Here is a 19,782-nt window from a genome sequence, read left to right on the forward strand (position 1 = left end):
GATTCTTTTTTTTTTCCCTGCTTCTGCAAATGAAGATGAGTTCAGGAAACACGTGTGAGGTGTAAACTGTCTTTTTTATTTTTGCAGCTGAAGAGGTTAGCAGAAGGAATATTGCTGTGTGTCTAAATTTAGAGCTGGACACACAGCAATATTCCTTCTGCTGTGGAAGGAATGACTTTAATCTATGGCTGGTCTGAATTTTCATAGGCTGGTCTGAATTTTCATAGTTGGAAGAAGATTGTCAACCCTTTAAATATGAAGTTAGTTGTTTATATTAAGGACTCCTGGATTTTAAGTGGAAACCTGTGTGAAACAGCACCTGGGCCTTTCAGAAAATCTCAAAATTCAAAAGCTTAAGGGAAAAAAAAATTAGGCAACCCCTGCCCTTCTATCCCTGAAGTTGTACCTTTGAAATATCCTATTTAGGAGAACTGATATAGCAGATAGTGCTTTAAATATGCTGATCTGCGTGTAAATTACTGCAAGATATATAAGATAACTTACATAAATGGAGCTATAGTGCTGCCATTTTACCACAGGGAATGTTTAGGATTGGCATCTTGCCACAGGCTTAAGTATATAGGAATTGCAGACATTTTGTTTGTTTTTCACAGTTGAATGGTTCTCAGGAATGTTTCTGTGACACAGAGGGCATCTGTGCAAAACCTGCAGATATCAAGTCATGCTAATAAATTATGATAGCCAGTCTTACATGGAAGAATATCAATATCCATTTTGGCTTAAAAATCATATATCTGCATTTAGATAACTTCAGGAATACACATGAAAAAAATTGGCTTTATTAATTGAAATTACTTTCTTATGAAGGAAATATATATGGCAGCCTTCATGCCAAACTGTTTTTCCATCCACTAAGATACTGCAGTGAGCATCTTTCCCATTTTGTTTTGAAATTTAGAATACAGCTTGCTTTTTATTATCATTATATGTAGATGCATTTTCCTCTGTACTCATTTCAAGTGGTGTTTGCAAAGATTTATGTCTGTACAAGTGTGCAACAGGATTGGTGGTTGCTGTTAAGTAAAGCAAATGGCTACAGTGGATGTTAGTGGATGCTGAAAGTGGATGGTTACTCTTTAAGTTATGAAAGATGCTTTAATTATATATTGTGAACTAATTTCTTAGAAAAAGTGATATTTAACAGGCAATTATGAAAAATATGTTATAATCTCCATAGTATGTGTGTGTAACAGTACCAAAGGCTGATAGATAACCCAGTTAGATAGGCATAGGGCCAAGGTCTATGTTTTCTGCCAGTGACTGTTTGTTTATAGCTCTTTGGCACTTCAGAGCCTCATGTTAGTATATTAATTCACTGTTAAAGCTGAATTTCATGTTAGCACTGTGGTTTTACTTTTTTGGGTCCTTATGTGTTGCATACTCAAATATCTTCCTAATGCCCATGAACATATGTGCCCTGACTTATATTAGTTCCAAATAATTTAGAATCTTTGCAAGTTGCTGACTTTCTAAGAATTTTGTGCGTGTGAAAAATTGAGTTCCACATACATTTATGTAACTTTTGAAGCTCTCCATTCCATATTATATGAGATTTTAAGCACTTGCTTAATATTTTGTGGTATGTTATTGATTTTTTTACCACTGAATTTTTTGTTTCCTACCTTTGTTGAAATCATTATGTGGTTTTTGTTTTGGATGGGACAGAGTTAATTTTCTTCCTAGTAGCTGTTGCAGTGCTGTTGTTTGGATTCAGTATGAGAATAATGTTGACAACACACTGATGTTTTGGTTGTTGCTAAGTAGTGCTCACCCTAAGCCAAAGGCTTTGCAGGTGCACAAGAAGCTGAGAGGGATCACAGCCAGGACAGCTGACCCAAACTGGCCAAAGGGATATTTCCTACCATGGGATATCATGCCCAGTTTATAAACTGGGGGCAGTTGGCTGAGAGCTGCTGATTGCTGTTGGGAGACAGGCGGGCGAGTGGTGAGCCATTGTACATCATGTGGCTTTTCTCCTTGGCCTTCATTTTTCTCTCTCTTTTTAGTTATATCAGTTGTTATTGTTGTTATCATTATAAAGACAATTATTCTTATTTTACTCTCATTATTTAATTGTCCTTAACTCTTTTCCTGATTCTCATTCCCATCCCATTGGCAAGGGAGGTGGAGTGAGTGAGTGGCTTTGTGGTATACTTAGGTGCTAACTTGAGTTAAACCACAGTGGAAATGCACTAAAATGTAGAGATCCAAGTCATGTTTGCTACATAGAAGTGGTGTTCATGTCTGTTTAACTTCAAATTAAGAAATAAATATAAAGGAAAAATTAAGTATGAAAACATGTGAGAGTTTGAAGAAACTTAGAATAAATGTTATGAGATTCTTTCCTCATTGCAAAGTTTCAAGGTACTTTGCAGCATGGGCAAACTTAATGTGAATCTTATTTTTTTATCAATGCTTAAGGAATTAGAAAACAAACCAAAAACAAACAAAAAGTTGTGCAAGGCAGGTCTTAACAACAATACATTATTCTTTTACAGATTGTTCTTTGAGGAAATGATCTTTCAATATAAATTTTACCTGTTACATGCACATTTGATTTCAAATCTAAATATAAAATCTCAGAGCACAGAAAATGTAGAGTAAGTTTTACTACTTTGTAAGATCTTCCTTTTCAGTAGTACTCCTAAAAGAAGCTGATCATCAGAAGCAAGGTGCTAGCAGTTCTTTGTTTAATAGATATTTTGGTATGTTTTTTCACTTTTTGTCCTTAACTTTCAGATCTCTCTCTGAAATGATGTTTCATTTCATAATGTTCTCATTATGATTTAGGAGTATTGGTAGAGTCAGTTTGAATCTAAAATCTTGAAAATATTTAGAAATACAATATAGAGTATTTGGTACACTCTAAGTTTATTTTGTGTATTCTTTACCTTTTAAACATTTAGATTTGAATATTCATTTTTAATGGGAAAAAAATCCTGTCTTTTAATCTCTTGAATATCCTTTTTGTATTTTTGGAGAAGTTGTTTATCCCTTGGAAAATGGGACAGACTTCCAAAGCGCTCAGTTGTCCAGAAATATGTTTAGGATGGAAGAAGTTCAGCTGTCGGTTCAAAGAGTAACAAAAAAAACTCCTATAGATATGTTAGTAACACGTGGCAAGAGTAACAAAAAGAATTCCTGTAGGTATATTAGTAACAAACATAAGGTTAAGGAAAACGTAGGTCTGCTTAACTATGGACAGCACAGTAAAGGTAGAAGTAATTCCATTTTCTCTTTGCCTTGGTCTGCATAGGAAAGTTCAGGTCCCAAGCTTCTATGCCAAGAAGAAGCAGCAATGAAGTTAACAGCAAAACGCTGTTTGAGTAGGACTGAGTTAAGATCCAGCTGTAGCAGTCGGACACATTCACATGAACAGGATTTGAGGGGATGCATCTGAATTTGGCCACCATTTATCTTATTTGAGAGGTCATTGAAGGCTTAAGTGACTGAAAAGTGAAATATTACCCAAATGAAAATTTGGGAAAATACAGAGCTGTCAGTCTCACTACATTTTTGGGGGAAATTGTAGAACAAGTGTTTATGGAAGTTTTTTCCAAGAATGTGAAAGACAAGAAAGAAAATGGTGGGGAAAACCCGGCTCAGATTTACCAAGGGTGAATTGTGCTTTACCAACATGATGCTTTCTGTTATGAAACCACTTATTCTGTGGATAAAAGAAGAATTACAAATGCTCTGTACCTTGACTTTAAAAAGGCACTTGACATGTTTGTCCCTGCTATTCCTATAGACAAGTTGGTAAGATACAATTTAGACATATGGATTGTGAAAGGTGTCTCATCTCTAGAGATCAAAGGGCAATGTGATGTTAGTAGCTCAAAGTCAAACTGTTAATGGTCCTTGGAGTGGAGTTCCTTGAAAATTGATGCTGGGTCTCATAGTGCTATTTGTAAATACTTTAATGATAGTACTGAACCATCCCTGAGTTTGCAGATGACTTCAGAGTGGAAGGAGAGGAGATGTCTGGGAAGGAAGAGGAACCATGCGTTCTGAGAAACCTTAAGAGGCCAAAAAATTGGAACAAGAAGAATTGCATGAATTTTAACAAAAATAAGTAGGAACTGCATCTGAAAAGAAATAGGCTTAAGTAGCAGAACAGGCTGGGAACATACTGGCTGAGGTATAGCTCTCCTGCAAAGCACTCGTGGGTTCTAGGGGACAGCAAACCTAATATGAGCTAGTAGTATAATATGGCATAAGGAAGGCAAAGTGTCATGGACTGCATCAGGAAGTCCAGTCATCAATGGATCAAGGCATGTGCTTATTCTACTCAGCAATTCGTAGGCCAGCATGACATGATTAGAGGCTTGGAGGTTGCTGAGAGGGGAGAGATAACTGTCTTCCTGTGCCAGGTAGATTCAGAGAAAAATACTGTATTTACAAGGGTTTATATAATGACAGAAAAGGCAGTGGGCACAGGTTGCTCTAGGGGAATACCTTGCAAATAAAAAAGAAAAAAAAATCCACGTAAGAAGATTAATTAAGAGTTAATCATATGAATAGCTTCCCCAGAAAAATGGTGGAATCTCCCTTGCCAAGAGTATTAAAGACTTAGAAGGACCCCGGACAACCTAGTCTAGGGCTGTGCGTTTGATAGAAGTTTGGGCCAGGTCACTTCTAGAGATTTTATGGGAGAAGATAAAAATAATTCTCCAGGTAAGACTTGTTTATTATTCTGTGAAATAGGTGAATTGTTTTTGTTATTTTGTGGAATGTATTCCAGAGTGTCAGCAGTTATGACACATTCTGCCTGTCCTTGATTGAGCAGCCTGAACTCATTTGTGTTCAGGGTTACAGTCTGTAATAGCTCTAATAGTTACAGGTTAATGGTCTGAGTATCCTGAGTTTGGCTGAGCTGGAGGTACAGTGGAATTACTACTGGTATGCATGCATATATTGTCAGCAAAGCATAAAATGTTTTACTTTTACGTGGGCAAAAAATTTCAGTAGTGACTGACATTGTTTTGTCTGTGATTTGTCAAGCATGTAGCTTTACATGTAGAAAAATGTTAGTTGAAAGCAAAGTAAAATTCATTAATCTATATGGCAACATTATTATGATCAATTTTAAATTATGTATTTATGTGTTTTTAAAAGGATTTTAAGGATGTAAATTGGAAGTATATATTAACAGAATAATAGTTGTAACTTACTGCTGTGTTAACAAAGTTCAACTTGTGTTGGACTTGACACTATATTTAAATAAGTATATTTGTCTCATTGTGGTGGCTAGCAGCTGGCCCGGAGGCCTCACAGTTATAGATAACCTTAATTATATAACTTGACCAGTCTAGGCCGTTAGGAGCCAGTTTAGGCTGATGGGGATGCAGACAGCTATTGGCCAGTAAGCCGAGTGGCAACTAAATTCAGCCAATCAGGGATAACTTGTGTGGGCTTTTGAAAAATATATAAAGGGAACTGCACTCAATCAAAGTTGTCACCTGAACCTCGAGTGTCGTGTCATGTGTCCATCTCTACTGCACCAAGTGGTGATCCTGACATGATCAGTAATAGCCAGGCTGTGGGGATGGCGGTGGAGAGGGAAGCCCGGCGGAGGAGGGCAGCCGGGAAGAGCTGCCAGCAGCAGCAAAAGTCCAGACCGTGTAAACAGAAAAAGCCACTGGGGACATGGGGACACAAGTTTCTACTGAAGAAAATGCTGTTGTACAGGTATGGACCCTCTTTTTATGTGGACGGGGGATAAGATATGTATATGAACAGGCTCTACAAGCCTTGCTGTCGTGAGCCATGGAGTGAACACAACTGATAAAGACTTTTTAATGGCCTGTTGGCTGGTGCTGGACACCTTAAAACAGATGAGAGCCGCAGCGGAGGTGCTGCGGGCACTGCCTGCCGGAACATCCAGCAGGGATGGAGCGTGGGGTGGAATGGCGGCAGGAGTGAATGCCATCTTGGGTGTGCAGGCAGAGAGGAAGGGCCAGAAGCTGAGGGGGAAGCTACTGTTATCCAAGCTCCATCTCGCTGTGGCTCTGCCGTCTGTGACGCTGAAGCTCTCCCACCAGTGCCGCTATCAGCAACGTCTGCATTGGGCACGGGTTCGCCCATGCTGTGACTGCCCGACTGCTGCCATTGGCATCAAGCGTGCAGGCACAGTGCCCCAGCTCACCTGTGATGTGGCCGCTGGAGCCACATGAGCCTTGTTTTACACCCCACGTCACTGTCAATCTGCTTGGCACGCCTCTGCCTGCGGCAGATTGGGCACCCAGCCGCTGCTTGGTGCACCCACCTGCAGCTTTGGCGTGCAGGTGTGGGACCTGGAAATGAAGTGACGCTGAGTGCTGAAAGTGGTGACGTGGCGCTACAAGTGCCCAAACCCTGAAGTGCCAGCGGGATGTTGCTGGCACCCAGAACCGTGGAACACCACATTCTGCCGTGTCTACAGTAGGGGCTCGGGAAGCCTAGAGAACACCGAGGCAGCCAGCACTGCTGTCAGTGCCCGAGGGGCTGGGGGACCCTGCTGGCTGCAGGCAGCCCCAGGGACCAGCAGAGTGGAGCTGCATGCCACCAAGAGTCACCCTGGAGTAGAGCCATGTGCCCAAGAGTCACCCCTGAGCAGGCAGTGAGTCAAATTGCCTAGCAAACACTGTCTACAGCTGGAGCCCAACACAGAGCTCTGAACCAACCATGGCTGTGCTGAGAGTCACCATCCTGGGAGGGCCTAAGCAGTCAGCCCCGCGCTGGGACGGGGGAGTGGGGCATAGCCAAGCTGTGGGAGCTGCAGGCGCTGTCTTCCTGGGCTCTGCTGCGCGCAGTGGCCTGCTCGCCTGTGGTGGTGCAGGTGCCTGATGCGCAGGGTGAGCCTGGAGTTATTTACCGACTTGGGACGCATTGAGGAAGGCTCCTTTGGTGAGGTCTTCCAAAGAATTGATAATCGGATGTGGCAAGGCAAGTGATTACCATAAAAATTCATAGCCAGGAAGTTTCCAGCATTAGAAACACACAGCAACAACCAACAGCTTACTTTGCTAAATTTTGAAATGCCTGCCATTATGGAATTTAAGGACCATGTCTGTGAGTTGTTAAATACTATTGACATTTGCGAAATCTTCTTTGATATTGGTATAAAGTTTGAATTAACAAAGACTACCTAGATTTGATTATGACCTACAAAACTCTAATGAAAATCTACTTTATTAAATGTGAAATTATCTTGCAGCATTTAACTATGCATGGGAATAACTTTTGAAGATTCTGATGTTTCATTCTACTAACTAGTTTCAATATTTACCCACTTAGAAATAAGCTAAAGGTTTTTAAGAGTGTCTTTTTGGAATTGTTGTGAGAACACGTCAGCTACAGATTCCAGAGACGGATGTTGTTAAGTATACTGATGATGCATTTGCAAAATTTAGTAACATCTGACAAAATTGAAATTAAAATCTATCACCTTGTCTCTTAAGTGTGTATTCTTATTAAGCTTTAAGCTCAATGCCTGCCACACACAGGGATCCAGCCATAGCATATTATTTAATATTAAAGCATATTATTTAATATTAATTGTATGCATTCCTTTGATTATTCATAAGTTATTTATGTTAAGAAACTTTTTCAGTAGATATTAATAGAGGTTTGTTTTTAAGATATGTTAGGGAAAACCTCCCAGCCAAGGTCTTGGCTCTGGCCAAGCCCCTGGCTGCCAGGGGAAGTATGCCATCAAACCCAGGAGTTTCTGTCCTAAAAATGAAATGAAATAATTTTGAATTGTAAATTCGATCTTATAAAAACTTTTTCAAGGTAGGCTTGGAGACCTTTCCCAGGAGGGGCTTTCTAAGTCCTTGCTAAGAAAAGGAGCTCCTCAGCTATGGCAGACCCTGGGTGGTGATAAGGATTTAGGCAGTTGTAGGTATTTTTGTTCAGTGGTGCTTATTATTTTGCTGAAGGTTAGTTTTATGGTTCATAATGGGATAGGTGCCTATTGTCCTGAACACCCTTCTGAATTTCATAGGTTGAATTATGTTGATATTATTAATATTTATTATTAATAACATAATTATCAACAATATTATAGTCATTATATTATAATTATTGGTAATATTAAATTAATAAGGCTGAGAACAAAAGTGGATACTTATAACCTGAAAGCATTTAAGTGGCACTATATACAAATATGTATTATTATTGACAAGTGCTCACCAGGTCAAGGCCTGCATGGGCATTGAAACCTTTTAAATGACTCTATTAAAAAACCTATTGTACTCCAGCCTGACAATCAGCCTTCGTCCCGGATGTAAGTCTAAGACTTCTTAAAGGATTAGCAAAAGATACCATAATCCAGTGAATTTTTTTATCAGTGAGGCTGACTAACAAAATTTTACCCAAAAGTCACATGTATTAATCTTGGTAGCCCAAACTATTTATTGTAAGCTACTATCATTAACTCAGCTGGACCAGACTGTGCAGCTGAACATGCATAAAACAGCTGCCTTGACACTGTTACCTGCGAGGAGAATCTCCTTACCTGTAACGTTAAAGCTGAACTGAATTTTTACATTAATTGCCTTAATTGTCAAAGAACTAAAACATCAGTGGAGTTCTGATATGTGAACTATTTTCTCCTTGATTGCAATGGTCAGCATTAACTATTTCTTGTCTTTGGTAGACTGTCCATCAAATCCATGCCATCAGCAGTGCATCTCTCAGCATCAGCAAGTTCAGATCAGTAAGAAAATGTCAGATAAATTAATTGGCAAAGTTTACAGTGGGCAGCTCCTCAAACCCAGTTAGAGGAGGTTCGCTGAAAACCATTAAATTATAATAATTCTGGTTAAATTTGAACATGCACTAATGGTCTGCATGTATCAGGTGTACAGCTGCAGAGCATCTATTAAATGCATCTGCAAAAGGTAATTGAGAAAGTAACAAAATTGTCACTGAATTTAAATTCATTTCAGTATCTGCCCTAATGTTCTTAACATATAGCTCCCTTTTTTTTTTTTGTGAGAGCTACAAATTTTATTGGGAAAAGTATGCCGGTAAATTAATGTGTCTTACCACTACAGATAGGGTCTTTTACCTGAACTTAATTCAGTCCAACCCGATTTATGTACCACAAATGAGTGCTAGAGACAGCTGAACAATGTCACAATGCATGTTTAAAATAAACCAGGCTTTACTAAACAGCAGTTGTGGAATTGTTTATATAAAAAATTGAGTAGGATGAGAACATGTAGTGATTTCTTGTATGAGCTGCTGGAAAGAATACAAGAAAATGTAAGTACAGTAGTAGCTGAAAGGAAGACATTGTTGAGCATGCCCATGGCAGTTCAAAATGCATGTTTAAAAAACAAAAAAGGGGATGTGTGGGGATGGTATATACTCCCATGAAAGCCTTGGATGTTCTTAAAATTCTCAATCATGGCCTAACAAACTGACTGTTGTCAGGTGCAGGATGTTGTCAGCAATTGTGGAAAAGTTTGCCTATTGCTTCACTTGAACCTGAAAAGTCAAACTGGTGAAGGACAAGACTAAGTAGAAGGATATATAACCTTGATACAACAATTTGCCTTTAACTTCCTATGACTTCAAGAATCGGACATTTAAAAGACAGGACTCTGTAGAAGGATACGTATTTTATGGTGGAAACAAGACAGCAATGCATTACCCTGACAGTTTTTTGAATATTTTCTCTGACAGTTGTTTGAATTGACTTGTTTGTAACTTTCTTAAGTGTGTGCAATTAGGCCATAGATGTAAATAGCCTGGGGCATACTACACTGCGAAGCTGGGCTTGATGGCTCCCGGACATGCTTGTAAAATCTCTTGAAGGTATCTGGCATAAACGAGTGGCTGGTAAGGTTAGACTTGTCATGTTGGGTAAAGATCTTCATTCGACTTAGGTTTATCATTTGTGTCATCATCATTATTCTGTACATTGTGCCACGTTTGTCATCCAGTCTGCAAGGGCCCTGCCGAGGAAGGTAGATGCTGCCTTTGTATTTAAAAACAAAAAGGAGGAACTGTGGTGGCTAGCAGCTGGCCTGGAGGCCTCACAGTTACAGATAACCCTAATTATATAACTTGACCAGTCTAGGCCATTAGGGAGCCAGTTTAGACCATTGGGGATGCAGACAGCTATTGGCCAATAAGCCAGGTGGCAGCTAAATTCAGCCAGTCAGGGGCAACTGTGCAGGTTTACAGAAACTGTATAAAGGGAGCTCAATAAAAGTTGACTGTTGTTGCATGAGCCTTGAGTGTTGTGTTGTGTGTCCGTCTCAACTGTGACATTTCATGAGGTACTGTAGTTTTAAAATTGGGAGCTAAGTTGTCCTAAATAGACTTCAGGGCTTAAAATCTTTATTTCTGAAGTTCTTTGAAATTTGGAGAAAAAGAAATGTGGATTATTCTTTCTGGCTTTGCATGTAAGTTGACTATAATGTTATCCTCCTGAGCTTCCTCTTGAGGTGTTTTTAACCTCATAGAAATTTATTGGTGTTCTGCTAATGATTTCTTGGATTTCTTGGAATGGCTTCTCTGGAAGTTGAACACATCTGCTTTTAAATAAAGATATTTCCATGTACCTTAATGGGTTTGTTTTTTGTGGTTTAAAGTTAATCTATAATGTATGTCAAAGTTGACCCTTTGCCCTCAGTATTTTATTTAGTTCAGTATGTGTGGAGAAGGACGAATATTTATTCACAGTCTGCTTAAATACATTGAGTGGGAATAAGATGTGGGTTCATAGGAATTCACAGTATTTTAATTGGTGAGGTAGTGCATGTTTTGTACTTCTAGCTGAAAGCATTGTAAGTTTCCTTCATAAATTCCTTAACTTGTTTGAGTGGATTGTGCTGGCTTTGTGTTTTGCTGTTTGCAGTGTTCATAGCTCTTGCTGACAAGATACAGAATAATAGGTTATAGTATGCAAGGCAGTATCTTCTGATACTCCCCAGTGTCACCTCCTTATTTAAATTTTGATGTATTGACAGAGCTAGTTGATCTGTCTTTGCTAAGATCAAAGGGCAAACTCACAATAACACTGCTGCGCTAAGAATTTAATGCTTTATTCTACCGAAAATGCCTGTGTATGTGTCACTTCCTTTCCTCTTCCCAAACAAAAGACAATTCAAGCACCTTTAGGCACTTGATAGAATAACTTCACTGTTTAATTTTGGTGTGCCAGCTTTCTAAAAGACCTACTTTAATACAAATTATTTATTGAATAAAGGTAAATTCTGTAAGTTTCACATATAAACCATTACATTTTATGCCATTTTCATTTAGAGATTTTTGGGTGTGTTTTGTAAGTTGCATAGAATAGTCTGTACAGGAAGATTTCTAGGCATTTGTATTTGGAAAGTGAGGCTTATAGTTGGAATGTATTTTACAAACATAATATATAGCTTTTCAACAGTATATAAATTCTGATTAGTAAGTTTGTAAAAATAACCATATAAGGCAGGACACATGGGGTCAGAGTAATCACTATAAAAGTTGGTTTCCTTTGGTGTGTTGTCTGAGTTAAAAGCCATCCTTGTCATACATATGTGTACGTGGAAAATTCTGGTGAATAACAACAATATCCCTATCTTGCTGGACTGCCCTTGGCTTTCTCAAATAAACATTTTCTCTGGCATCATTGTGAAGTGGAAGTCAGGCACATGCTGCAATAATTCTCTCAACTCACAGTATATTACAGCCAACCATTGAATAGCCAAATATTTGAAACCATGCAAAAGAGAGTTACTATGACAGGGTTTTCATATTTAGGGAAAGTAAGGTAAAAAGGCAAACAAACTAACCTTCCTATTTTCTTCCAATATAGGAGGAGGAAAGTGAGAAAGTGATGGATCAAATTCCAGCAGAGATTTTCTTTTGGATTGACCAACCTTAATACAAGTGTAGGTAGTATTTAAAACAGTATGCATCTTCCTTACACCAGTTTCAAGAATTGATCTGGAAAGACCAAATCACAGCTGACCACTAAAGAACTGCTGTTTGTACTGGTACTTTTCAATCACAGCTTTTCATTGGAGGTCATCAGGAAGGTCCAGTTTGCTGTGTAAAATTTGAAGTGGTATACTTCTGTGAATTAAATTGATTCAAGTGTTTATTCACAAGTGGCAAGTACCTGAAGGAATGCTAATATAGCTGTAGAAGGGAATGGTTGATGGTACTGTCAATGTAGCCTTTTGCTGTGGCACTTCTCTTTTATCCTGCAATAGCAGCTTGTAATTTGAAAATGGCATTTCACAGTCTTTAAAATACAGTTCATAAAATGCTGGGAGCAGTGAGGTGAGAACTGGGGAGCATAACTCCTAAAATCACAGCTTCTGTTATTGTTCTGAGTGGATGAAAATCAATTAGTGGGACAAAACATTGAGATACCAGGAAGCTTAATATGGGGAAAACAATGATTCATGCTCCAGTACAAACCGGATGGATGTGGGGACATAATTACAGTGTACCATCAAAACTGCAACAGTTCATATGCCTCCGCTCCCTGATAGCTTGGGTTTGCTCTTTTCCTTCTTGGGTAGGAGGTCTTAGAGGGTTCTGTGTTCAGTGTGGCAGGAAGGAATGGACCCACAGTAGAGTTGCTGGAGTCTGTTGGGAGTGGATGTGGGGGAGCGGATAGGTCACACTGTCCACAGCTTTCAGCTGTGGCCCTTAGAAAAATCACAGTTTTGTTGTGTCAGACTTTTTGTGGTTTGAAAACCTTAGCTACTTTGTTGCTCTCAGCAGTTAAGTAAAGACTATTTTCAGCTACTTTGAAGTAGAAAACCTTGGGTGAGAGAGGGTCTTTGGTTTTAGTAGCTAAGAGAGAAGAACTCTCTGGTTCAACTTACGTTCTCCTTCATGGCTAGCTTCAGAAACAAAACACTTTCTACTGACTTAAAAACAGATTTTGAAGAAATACGTGAACAGTTCTTGGCTATGTGGGTCAGAATTCATCAATAATTCTTTGAGCAGTCAAATCTTATAACAGGAACAAAAGTGTTAAGTTGGTGGCAGTTCCATCTCCTGTGACCCAGAGGATGCCAAGGCATATGTTCTTTTGGAGTGAAGTGAATGGCTTCTGACTAAAATTCTTCCCTCTGAAAAAGCTTCAGTTGCTATTACTATTCTTTGGAGAGCTAAAATAGCAAAAGGGCTACCAAAAGGGCACTTTCCATTTCCTTGACATTTGTGAGGGAGAAACATACAAAAAAAGGAAATGTTAGTTTACAAAAGTTGATTAAGGCACTAAGATCAGATATGTACTTGAAATTTCTTTATGGTAGTCCATATTGTTAATTTTAAATTAGCAGCTATATTTTAATCCATTCCTGAACAAGTTTTTTTGTTAAATATTTAATCAATTTATGTAAATGTTTTCAGGGAAATGTATATTCTAACTGGCGGAAGAAGTCTAGAGTGTATTTTTTGTTTTAGAAGATTTGGTCTCTTTTGGTTGAGTCCATTTTTCTATGCATATATTCTAGTCTGAATAAATCAAACCCTAAAAATGGCTTTAATCTCATATTGACAGAAGACTTTCTTTGCAGTAATGCTAGATATTTTCTTTAATATGTTTTTCAAGGGAATGCCCAGTGAGCAGGAGTTCAGTGTATGGAAGTTTTGAGTCAGATTGCACAGCCGAAGAGGTTTTTGTACATAAAGCATGCAGTTTCTTACATAGACAGTGATTTGAAGAAAGTTGAAGAAGCTAGATCCAGACTTTAACTGATATCAAGTAAATGATACTTCTTCATTTGCATCCTTGCTGATGTGACTTCTAAAGCAATTTACCACTTAGCTTCTTAAGCACAACATTTCAAAAACTCCTTTTAGCTCCAGAACTCTATATGTAAATGGATTTGTGAAAGTTGCTTGCAGTTTTATTTGATTTGGAGTTCTTTCCAGATTTGTGGGTGAAAATTTTGCTTTTTGGGTTCCTGGCAAGATTTCTGTATGCATTGATTGTGAATTACTAAGTTAGCAGGTGCAATTTTTCTGCAGTGCAGGCTTGACTGTAATAATTCCTATGTTTTGTACTGTCTGGTTAACTGGCCTGTCCTACTGACTCAGTTGGGGTACATTCTAGAACGCTGTTTGGAAGTTTTTGACAAAGTGCCTGGTACTGTAAATTAGGCTTGACATTACTTAGCAGGAAATATGCAAATGCAGCCAGGACTGATGCTCCATTGTTTTTATATTGACATATATAGAAGGAGAACAAAAGTCACAGTTAAATGAGAAGCTTTGCTATGGCAGAAGAAGAAGGAAGGATGTAGAGCTGCATTATTAGACATGGTACTTTAAAGCGACAACTGAATGTCCATCAGAAAATGTCAGATTGAGATACTGATTTTCGTAGAACTAGCCTAAGGTTTTTTAGCATTAAAACTAATGCTGTCAACAAAAGTGTGTCTAAGACTATGTTTGATGAAGAGGGTCAGGATGGCCTCTCATGAGTTGAGTCCAGAAAGTTAGAAGGTGAAATGAAACCTATGACTGCATAATTTAAAATTCTGAGCCACAGTCTTCACTTAATCTGGGTTCAGTGCATTTTCCTAAATGGATAATATTCTCAGGGTAGAGAAACATAAACCTTTTTTTTTTAATTGTCTTTTTTTAGCCTTTTCAGGCATGCAGAGAGGCCAGCTGAATAGGTTATTTTTTACCAAATGGAACTAATGCACACTAAGTTGCCTTGTGTCTGTTTCACTTTTTTAGAGGATAAATGTGTCTATGCAGGTTTTGCCTTTTTAATATATTGTTCATCTATAAGAAAGATAGACTTTTATATTTAGCTATTATTATTACTATTACTGTTAGTTTTCTTTTTTTTACACACTCATGAGAGAAAATGTCAGCTTCTTCTATAAGTGGGATTTTAAAAACACATTTGTGTCCATATCTATGCTTATTAAACAAACTTTTAAAAACACATTTGTGTCCATATCTATGCTTATTAAACAAACTTGATTTTTATATACTCCTGAAAAAATAGGTAAAATTTTTCAAGATGCAGCTTTTTTTTTGACAAAAAATGATGGTATGTAACTTATTCCAAAATAAATATAAGTAAATGAGTGGAAAGTGAACTGAAAAATTGGTCCACTATAGCATTTTTATTTAGATATATAGTCTGTTAATGTAAAACCATGCAATGTATGTACCACATAATCTACCAATAAGAGAATAACAAGAGTACAATATGAAAAACATGTATTTATCAGACTTTGAGACATAGTTGGGAAAATAAATAGTATAACAGATGAACTATAAACATAAATGCTACTGTTCATAAACGATTTTAATAAAAGAAAAAGAAATGGCACTGGGAAGAATGTGCATACTAAAAATATTTTTATAATAATTTAATTTTTGCTTGATAATTTTTTTTGTTTGTTTTGGGCTTTTTGGTTTTGTTTTTGTCTTTCCTTGATAAATAGTTCATATTTTCCTTGAAATCTGTGGAAAAATTATATGACCAGTTTAAACTCCTTGTTTAGAAGTAGACTTAATTTTTTTTATAAGTGAAGAAATATTTTACTTTTTAAAATGCATACACAGTCCTGTTTATAGTTTGCTAAATATGTATGAAATATCACTTACAGGTGCTGACCTTAAGGAAAGGGCAAAAATGCATTCAAGTGAAGTTAGTTCTTTTGTTTCAAGAGCAAGAGCAACTATTAATGAATTGGGTAAGTAACCTCTCCCTTGAAAAATGTTATTGTAACTTTAACCTGAGAATATTAGAGCAGAAAAATGACATAATCATGCATAGTTAGTGGTAGAGTATCCCTAACTGTGTAGTATCACATCACAGATCTTGAATTGGAAAGAATCCATAAGGATTATGGAGTGTATTGATAAATATGAATCATGGTGCATTTATTCCTTTAAAATGTTCCAAGTTGAGTTAGACTTTTTGAAGGAATGCTAGAGAAGCTAAATCTCAGCTGAAATAGAGGTGATTTGCCCTGCTGTTTCCATAAAGGACAGATTGTTCAGTGACATCAAAGTACTTTAGAATTCCATTTTTACTGTTGCATTCTTGTGGTTTCTATAATTAGTACAGTCTAATATATGTTAAACATCAGCTACTAATACAAATTTAGCTACTAAGGTCTTTAAAAATTTTGTTTGATATATTTTGGTGTAGTAAAACTTGTTAATAGTTTTGTATTTTAATCAACTTGTACCAATTCTTAAGGATAATAATTGCTCTGTACATTTTAGTTTAGGAATTCACCGACAAATAATTATATTTCTACATCTCTGCCGATCAGTTTAAATATAATTACTTTTCAACAGGTTATTGGCAATATGATCTGTTGAAAAGAGAAGTGAAGTGTTCCATGTTTTGAGGAATTAATTTTCTACATTTAACTTCTAAAATTTATTTAGATGCATTTCCTTAAGAATGATGTAACATTTTGATTTGGCAGAATGTTATGAATGGATAGTGGGGTTTTTTAGGTAATGCCGACCTGCTGAAGAATGAGACTTTGATTAGGTAATTTGTGCAGATACTTATGTGCTGAAATGACTGTCATGTCTTTGAAGTGAAGTAGACACTCAAGGCTGTTTAAATAAGTGAAATCTGTAAAATACCTAGATGACATGAGCAGATCATTAATTACCTGCAGCTGATATTATATGTCATGCTAGTACTTGTCCTTTTATTGGGAATGCCAAGCAAGTGGCAACAAGTTGTTCCTTTCATTCTCTTTGTAAGAATTTTGGGAGCCTTGCTTATCATTAACTAGTAATTTTTAAGCCTTCCTTGGCTTGAAGTTACTGGAAATACTTTAAGCTGCTATTAGTATTTAAATATGAGCTGGTTTCAAGCTTTTCCTATGATTAGTAAATAGGGTTTTTTTAATAAATTATTTTCAAATTTTTAAGTGAGAATATTTCTAAAGTCTGAAGAAATATTTGGATTTGGCATTCTTCACTGAATGATTGGAAAATGTTCAGTTGTTTGATGCTTTGTTTTGCCTCAGGATTGAAAAAACCCTGAGAAAAATGTTTGATTGTTTTCATCTTCATTAAAGTTTGTGTGAGAGTATTTAACTGCTGAATATGTAAGCAAATTTTCAGCGTTATGTTAAAGGCTTGCAGTGAATTACATGCCTCAGTCAGTTCCACTAGACCACTCTCAGAGCCCCATCCCGCCTGGCCTTGAATCTTTCAGGGATGGAATATCCACAGCTTCTCTGGGCAACCTGTTCCAGCAGCTCACTCCCCTCACAGAGAAGAGTTTTTCTTAAAACGTGCTCTATTCCAGTTTGAATCTGTCCATCTTGTCCTGTTGCTACAGACTCTTGTAAAAAGTCCCTCTCTATCTTTCTTCTAGGCTCCCTTCAGGTACTGGAAGGCTGCATTTGTGTCACTCCAAAGCCTTCTCTTTTCCAGGCTGAACAATCCCAATTCTCTCAGCCTTCATCGGAGAGATGCTCCATCCCTCTGATCAACTTGGTGTCCCTCCTCTGGGCTCATTCCAGAATTCCCTCACACCAGCAGGTCAATGTCCCTCCTGTGATGAGGACCCCAGAGCTGAATGCATTACCCCAGATGGGGTCTTATTATGCCATTCTTTACATCAGGAAATGGTAGACAGTATCAGAAAAATATGTACAGGAGGTTAGATAGATGGTTGAGTGCATATGATGTCTGATGAATAGAAGTGAATATTAATTTTATATCAAGTTGTTACAAAATATAGGGACATAGTATTTGCATTTGGTCACTGCAATTAATCTGTAAGTTGAAAATAATAATGGTATTTTTCTTGTCCAGCAACAACTAGGATGCTGTGAGATAGTTAAAGAGGGGAAACAATTTTCAAATTAATATTTACTACTACAGAATGTTATGTGGCTAGGGAACAATATTTCCAATCTCCTATTTTGTTCTTTTTTCTATCCGAGTTTAATACTATAATCTCATTTAAAATGTATTCTGCTTATTGCTTTTCAGAACTAGGTCATGTTTTGATAATTGCATTTGTATTCAGATGTGTGACCTAGTAAAGAGTTACATCTTTTTAGCTATATTTTCAGAAAGAAGACTATTAAGTTACCTTTATAGACAAATTACAGTAAAGGTTAATTATGTCTTGAACAACTAGATAAACTTAACTTTTTAGAATTGACATCCTTTGACTTTCCTTAGTTTCTGTCGATGTCATTAGATTTTAAATCCTTACACTGGTTATTCTGTAAAAAGCTGTAGTATCATTTTGGAATACAGCTGCAGAAGGGAATTTTCTGAAAATTAAAAGCATACTGCACTTATTTATGTGGGAATAATTTGTAACTTCTTACTAAATTTGGGTGAAGAAGTGAGGCTGTAATAAATGTGATTTTGTTTATAAATAAATGCTTAAAAAAGGAGCTGAAAAATTGAACAGAGCCCCATTAGTTGCAGCACTTGGAGCTTTAAGCTGGGGAGGGGGAAATGAAAACAGCCTCTATTTTTAACAGTGGTTGCTATTGCTAAAATTATACCAGAATTGTGGAGATTTGTTTGGGGTTTGGGTTTGTGTGTGTGTGTGTGTCTGGGGTTTTTTCTACTTTTTTCTTTGTTGTTGTTTCTTTTAATAGTAAGAATTATAAGATTACTTGCCCATTACTATATTCTGCCTTGAAGCACTTTGTTACTGATGTAAGCTGTCTTTACCCTAAAGAAATTGAGAGAGAAAAGCCTTAATAGATCTTTTGTAACTATGCACAGCAAGACAGCCTGGGTAAATTAAATCAAATGACAGTGATTTCCAGAAACATTGTTTTTGAGGCTTTGAGGAGGACAAAAACCCCATCATTGTGGGTCAGATCTTCAATATGTGTTTTATGGTATGCCTGTTGTTAAATCCATGTTGTTCTTTATACTGGCTGTGGAGTCAGAACTGCGATAGTGTGTATATGTTGTCTTTCGGGGTTTCAGTCCCAAAACAGACTGAGGCTATGTATGGAGCTGAATGCAATAAACACACTCCTCAATAAAAACACCATATTTAATAAAAATAAAAACTTGAAGCTGTAGAAGGAATTTTAATTCGGCAAATACATGCAATTACTCAAATTGACATCTAGCTCCAGTCTCTGTTAAGTGAGAAACGTCATTGAGTAGCAAAGCTTTTCCAAGGAATGTAGATGTAAGTTCCCAAATCCCATAAACAGGAAATAAAAATTGGAAACTGACTTTCTTGGTTGCTTCTTAAAATTAGCATGTGGTTAGACTTGGGGTTTTTTTTCACATTTAGAGACAAAACACTTTACTCGTGGCCTGATGGAACTTAGATCTGAGCTAAGTTAAGAGTGAATTTTTTAATAAAATACTAAGATTACTGGTTTTCTATTGGTTTTGTTGAATTATAACAAATCTTACAGGTCTTTGTTGAAAACATTTGATTAGTTTTTATGCAGAAGCTGTGATACAACTTTAATAAATGGTGATATTTAGTAACTTTATTTATACATAGTTCTATCAGATATGGTTAGTTTTAACATACTCCACTTTGAGATATCTGGAATGAAAGCACCTTGTGGTCAATTACTTGCATTTGTGTTTTTTATTATGTGCTTTTGATTTCATTCAGAGCAGATACAGTTCTACATTGACAGATTTTTTCCCCTTCTTTAGCATTTCTTCTGTCCTTCTGCCTTTCAGTCATTGCCAAGTTTTAATTTACCTAAAAGAAAGCACTTGTTCATCCTTTGGACAAGCATCCTCTTTTTGAAAAAGTTCCTAGTTTGACTCTTGAAGATTCTGCAAACATGCATTTTT

The 19,782-nt window shown here is 37.1% G+C and overlaps 1 protein-coding gene across 1 annotated transcript in view; it reads left to right on the top strand.

The window, feature by feature from the left end:
• The window catches only part of AUH (AU RNA binding methylglutaconyl-CoA hydratase), a 112,067-nt gene that overhangs the window by 27,692 nt on the left and 64,593 nt on the right, over nt 1–19,782 (top strand). The window contains exon 4 of the mRNA XM_054287875.1: nt 15,606–15,692. Coding sequence (XP_054143850.1) covers nt 15,606–15,692 — 87 coding nt within the window. The remainder of the gene's footprint in view (nt 1–15,605; nt 15,693–19,782) is intronic.

The sequence above is a fragment of the Melozone crissalis genome, unplaced genomic scaffold, assembly GCF_028551555.1.
Source record: "Melozone crissalis strain CALT ecotype California unplaced genomic scaffold, PUWL_Pcris_2 ptg000005l_1, whole genome shotgun sequence".
In the NCBI taxonomy this organism is placed as follows: Eukaryota; Metazoa; Chordata; class Aves; order Passeriformes; family Passerellidae; genus Melozone; species Melozone crissalis.